Consider the following 6,363-nt stretch of genomic DNA (forward strand, 5'->3'; position numbering starts at 1 on the left):
CTCTGTGAGAAGCTCCTGGATATGTTTAAGCACTAGTATAAATGAAATTGCTGGGCACGACTTATTTTTCCTTTTCCACTTCCAGATTGCCACAAATGCACTATCAGCACCTATGAGAAAAGCTGTTTCCTAGCCGGTATAATAAATGTGGAATATGGACTCGGGAGGATTCTTCATGCTTATAGTAAAGAGCCATATCCTAGAAAATTTAGATTCTGTCTTTTCAAAACTTTAAGCTAAGTTGCAAATTTCATAGTACATGAGTGAGAGCCAGGTTGAATCGAGAAAGCAGATTGCTTCCATTGGGACTTCTCTTAAGCTCCTCTTTTTTCCTTTTCAGGACTTTTATATGGTACTATGACAATGGAGCTTGGAGGAAAAGTTACCATTGACTGTGAGAAAACTAACCACAGGGCAGAACTGGAATTCAAGCTAAAGGTAAGAAACATCATGGACCCCACCTTGAATGGGTATCAGGCTTGCCTCTGTGCCCCAGGAAAGGTTTGACCATACACACCATATTGCTTCTATTCCAGCAATGTATGTGTGCACCACAGGGGAGCCTGCCTGGAGAGGAGGCATCACCCTCCAGTGAGTTGTGCAACTTGATTTGAACCTAGGAAACCTGAGATTACTCGTGACTTGTTCACTGCCAGCCAGCTGGTTACTGGCCAAACTGTTCTGAAAGTTTAGCAATGACAGTGCGGCTCCTGTTTAGGCAAGAATAATGATTTTTGCTTGCAAAATACAGCAAGATGTGCAAACTACTTTGAGGCAGGTTAGGATGTGGCTCTTTGGTGTAGCTCTCTGGTAGCCATCACATACATACTCTTACCTTGCAGATATTACAGTGAGCTGTACCTTGTGTTTCTCAAGGCTACAGGACCTTGCCTTGATGGTAGGGTAAGAATCCATTTTCAGACAGATAATTTTGAGTGGTTGTCACACTGACAAGCCTTGCACTGACTTGTTCATGTGGCTAGTCCCTCCCCTAGAAAGTCTGGTGATGCAAATTTATGGTATGCAGGCATCTTTGAGCATTCCTGTTATTACATGTGTTAAAATTTGGGAAGGAAATTGATAATGTGTAACTTTTCATGGGCAGTTAACTTGCTTTTTAAAGGGCATCCGTTTCTCTTGTGCTCCAACAAACAATTTCTTGCCTGATCATGAAATAAAAGATGGGGAACTGGGAGCCTGCAGGACTTCAGAATTGCAGCCCTAGCCAACATAAATGTGAGAGATCGTTTGAGTTAGGGAAGTCTTTTGCAAGCTGCATGTTTTTTCAAGGGCAGCAATAATTTTGTCTTTATTTGCCCTCACAAAGGGAACTGTTGCCCTGTGTTCTTCTTTGACATTTGCACATACTTGCTTTAAGCCTGTTCTTCACTTAGGCCTGGTGTACTGTGTTGAGGCCAATGGAATATTTCCCTGACTTTGGTCAGTGTCATCTCAAACCTACCAACACTTAAGAGCTTAAAATGCAGACCCTTCTTTTCTGGCTTGAAAACAATAAGCTTTGTCCAAACATGACTCAGAAAGGACCTTGTGGCTTATTTACATGCTCTGCTTTGAGTATTTCTTAGCCATCTTTTTTTCAGTAGAACTGTGAGAAGTTAAAGATAAACCTCATAACTTTGTTATTAGTTTGGATATGTACCAGTTCTCTGCTGGATTGCATAGACTGATTCTTGAGATACTTGTGATTTCTTATTCCATGGGTGTTGTGTGAAATTTGGTTTTATATTGTTGTTAACAAAAATAAAAGTTGCTCTGCACAAATGTTATTGGAAAGTAGCTACTAAAATGCCTGAAGAAATGTTGTGTAGTATGAATGGAAGAGCTGGTCACTCTTATCACTGCTATTTCCTGTATTTGGCAGACAGGAGCTGAGGGGAATTTTCCACTGTTCTGAGAATCTTTTCCTTGACTCTGGAAATACCCTTTTTCTTTTTTTGTTTGCTGCTGACAAGAGTTTCTTCACACTGGAGACTTGACACAGATGCAGCCATCAGCAGTGCCACACTGCTGTTGCTGTCTCATGAGCAGGAAAAGTCACCATTAGTGCTGCATCTGATCTTTGGACAAGGCTGCAAGTATAAGCATGCAAACTGTAATGCAATTCAGGACAATGCTCACATACACTTATCCTGATGTCTAGCTGACAATAGATGTATTTGCAATGAAGGTGAGGCCTTGCTGTGCTGAATATTAATGTACCTGAAGGTTTATCTCCCTTCCTGCAGCTGCAGTGATTTTAGTATTGCAAGCAAAAGGATGAGGGCAGAATGTCCAACAGTCAAAATCCTTGTTAGAATTCACTCTGCCTTTCCCCAGAAGTAGTTGAAGTCAAGCATTTTGCACTTTCCTTCCCTCCTGCTGCATCACTGTGTTTGGTTCCCTTCCAGTTCTCACTAAACTGATGATACTTTCTATTTCTATTTTCCCCGGACAGCCCTTCTTCGGTGGCAGCACAAGCATTAATCAAATCTCTGGGAAGATTAAATCGGGAGAAGAAGTGCTAGCAAGTCTCAATGGACACTGGGTAACATATGATAATGGAAGTTGCTGACAGGTTGTGTGTGGCCTAGCACAGGGTGTGTGGGAGGACTGGTAGCCCTTGGCACACTCCTGCCTTGGAGCAGGTGCTGTGTCCTTCCCGCCAGCCCCAGGGGTGCAGGCAGCAGAGCTTTCCAGGCCACACCTCTCAAGGTACTTCTCAAGGTCATTCACACTTCAGTAGTCTCATCCACTTGCAGTGTGAGTAACACTTGCACTCTAGAGCCTGGGCCAAAGCTGGGAACAGTGAGGAGGGTTCCCAGCTAAACCAGTGGTTCTGTATTTAAGGTCCTGGGCTTAGGACAAGCACCAATGGCAGGAGATATAGTGTGTATTAGATGTGATTGTGAAGATCATGAGGCTTCTTTTGTCTTGGTGTGTTCAATACTTCCCCAGCTACATCAGTATCAGGGAAAAACTTCACAGGGTTTTGAATTCATTATTTTCACAGCAAACTTTTGTGATAGAAGATGGTTATTCCCTTGTTGATGAGCTAGGGACAGAGACAGATTCGGTGAAGGTCTATCTGTATTGGCAGCTCAGAACACTCAGCAGAGCAGCTAGCACCTTTGTGCACCTGGTATACACAAGTGATACCTCAGAGTCGCCCTCAAGCCAAAATCCAGCAAGAATAAAGTTGCATGGTGAAGAATGTAGTCTAATTTTGATCTGAACTCCTGGTAACTGAGGCAAAAGCACTGAGCCCTGGCTTTGAGCTGGACACTTAGGTGTTTCTCTTGGCTACATTTGGACATCTACATCATCATTATAGTTGCAGACGTTTCACAGTTGAAGATGTTCGAAGAGGACTTTGAGACATGTATCAGGGAACCCTCTGCATTAGGGTGGTCAGGCATTGGAATAGGTTGCCCAGGGAGGTGGTAGAGTCACTGTCCCTGGAGGTGTTTAGGAGGCAGCTGGATCTGGTGCTGGGTGATGTGGTTTAGTGGTTTAGGGGTTAGAGTGGTAGTGCTAGGTGAATGGTTGGACTTGATGATCTTAAAGGTCTCTTCCAACCTTGATGATTCTATGATTCTAAGAGGGCAGGGGAGAAACACAGCAGATATGATGCAAAGAAATAAGGCAGCTACAGGCAAAGCCAATAGTCATGACCTAAATAAGGTTTGCCTGATACTCACAACATGTCCAGGTAGCTGAACAGCACCAATGCACTGTTCAACAGCTGTAACTGTCTGATTCATTCCACTCACAGCCAGCATCAGGCTGTTCACTCTGTGAACTCCCCTGTCTGGCTCTGTGGCATTGCTGCATCTGTGAGCAGGGCTGGGAAACAGCTTAGTTAAGCAGGGACACAGCAGTATTGTCTAGCCTGCCTCAGATCAGAGAAATGCTGTGTAGTAGCTAGTTGCCATGTAAATTTGCAAGGAGTAAGGATTGAAGACCCCTAGTATTTTGAAGGGCTAAATGAAATTCAGGAGTATATTAGGAAAACCTGGCTGAACTGGAAAACAAGAATGAGTATCGCAGCTACAGCTCTCCTTTCTAGGGAGGATGGTATTTCAGTAGGTTCTGTGTGAGATTTCAGCATTGAGGAATAAAAGAAATACTGGAAAAGGAGCTAGGGATCTTTTTTATGTATGCTGGGGGCAGCTGGGAGGAACAATGGGGAAGGAAGAGCATCTTAGGGCTTCTGTGGGCACCCATATCTGGGGACAAGCTAACAGAAGAGACCAGGTCCCTTTCTAGTTATTCTCTGATTAATTCAGCCAGTGTTTCTGGGAATACCTTGCCTCATTTATTTTAGAAACTTTCAGGAAAAGTTCAGTGAGATTTTATGGGATAGAAGAGGAAAGAAGCCTTCTAACCAAGCTGTATACCTGATCATCATCCAGAAGTAGCTTCCGTTTGTCAGGATTATTTTCTGCCTTGTGTTTCCTGTTTGTCATTAACCTTTTCACTTAATTTTCTCAGGATGGGGAAGTGCATATAAGTGAGTCGAAAAATGGGACCACAGAAATGCTCTGGAACCCAACCAGTGACGTGCGAAGGCAGAGACTGAAGCGCCACATTGTGCTGTTTGAGGAGCAGACAGAGTTTGAGTCAGAGAGGTGAGCAGCTCGGGGAATGTCTCACTGCCACTTCCCTGCTGGAAGCAAGGCTCTAGTAAGAAGCGCAAATTCCTCAGCACAGTCCTGGAAAGGCAGTGACCTGCTTTGTCTGCACACATTACCCAGCCATTTACCTGTTTTTTTCCAGGCTATTAACTCTGGACTATTTCCGTGCAGTATAGCTGTGAATTAACCAGGGAGCTGGGCTGAGAAATAGTGGAAGCTACATTTTATTTGCTAGAGTAACAACTCTGCCTGGACTCCTGAGGTCATGAACAGGGTCTCTGTAACTGCTGGAACGTTTTATGCAAGAGCAAGATGTCAACCTGAGGTTGGATATCTTGTTAAGAAAGGTTGTTTCAATCACAGGCTCTTAAACTAGATGCAGGAATCATGTGAAAAATCCTGGCATCAGCAGAGCAGTAATTTGAACCACATAACAGGATTTTATGAAAGAATGTAATTAAACAGATGTTTAACCCTGCCTCATAATCTCATCTGAGATCTCCAATGAAGTCTGCACCAGGTTTTTTAGGATAGTCTAGGTTACCTAAAAATGCAGTCCTGGCACATGACTTAAGAAATGGAAGGAATGACTAACACAAGGAGCATCAGTGAACCAGTTGTTGAGCAAGAACAGCTAGAGCGATGTTATGTGGTTGTTGGCTCAAAACCAACTAGTCCTGCCACCTCTCCAGTATGGTCAGCCAGTACCAGCTAACATCCCAAGCCAGCACATGCAGTTTGCTGCCTGGCTTTCCAAAACATTGGCCACTTCTCTACAGGCATCCGATTTTGGTGTTGCATCACATCACACTAAGAATATTCTCCTTTTATAGGTAAAAAAAGGGATTCCATGAAAATAAAAACACATGAAGATTTAGTTTGTTCTGGACAGCATTGAACATCATGGGACTCTGTATTTGTAATTGACAGTTATGCAATTACCATTTCTGCAGAGCAGAGCAGACTGCAGTACATTTCTCTATTAATCTTCTGAAGAAAATTCTTTTAAAGGAGATGAGAAACCATGATCTTGTGGACAAAGAATCTCCAGTTCTCTGTTTGCCAGGTTATGGCCAGAGCTGATTCCTGTTGCTGCATCAGAGAGTAAAAATGATACATGTGTCCAGGGGAAGGAGGCAAAAGGAAAAATTATAGACATCCCTAACAGACATTCCACCAAGCTCCTTATTATGCTGACAGTTGCATGAATAAATTACCATCTAATCCAAGTTATGTTCTGCCTGAATTGCTTAGTCTTTCCTGCAGTGCTGAAAATTCAGCTATTTTCACAAACACTGGAAAGACTCTGGAGCTCATACCATCATGCAGCTCACCATGGAGAGTCTCATTGTCTGACACATGGAGCTCTTGATGGAGTAATTTGCCCTTGTCAAACAGTTTTGTGTGTGCCTCTCTGAAGTTCTTGGAATTAGAGGACTCCCTCTTTCCACCACTTGCATTCCTTAGGATGGACTTCACATGACCACAGTATTGTCTCAGGATGTTATTTGCACTCCTCCCTCCCCCACCCATCACTTTGAGTTTGAACTGTTTCCTTCTTTTGTTTCTGGGGGAAAAAAAAGATTCATACACAGGAAAATGGGAGTGACTCATTAAAAGGAAAGGAAAGGAAAATGTTCCTCTGCTTCCAGTTAATTAACTAGGAGGCTGCATTTTTGGCAGTGCCATGTCAATGTATGGTGATAGAAATCACAGAATCATAGAACCA

General features: G+C 43.2%; 1 protein-coding gene across 1 annotated transcript in view; it reads left to right on the forward strand.

Moving 5' to 3' along the window:
* The window catches only part of LOC103803927 (oxysterol-binding protein-related protein 5-like), a gene marked incomplete at its 3' end in the record, with an annotated part of 56,219 nt that extends 51,591 nt beyond the window's left edge, over window positions 1–4,628 (forward strand). Inside the window, 3 exon segments of the mRNA XM_009076510.1 lie at window positions 341–438; window positions 2,456–2,545; window positions 4,492–4,628. Coding sequence (XP_009074758.1) covers window positions 341–438; window positions 2,456–2,545; window positions 4,492–4,628 — 325 coding nt within the window.
* Window positions 4,629–6,363: the final 1,735 nt, after the last annotated feature.

This window comes from Acanthisitta chloris, unplaced genomic scaffold (assembly GCF_000695815.1).
Source record: "Acanthisitta chloris isolate BGI_N310 unplaced genomic scaffold, ASM69581v1 scaffold3756, whole genome shotgun sequence".
In the NCBI taxonomy this organism is placed as follows: Eukaryota; Metazoa; Chordata; class Aves; order Passeriformes; family Acanthisittidae; genus Acanthisitta; species Acanthisitta chloris.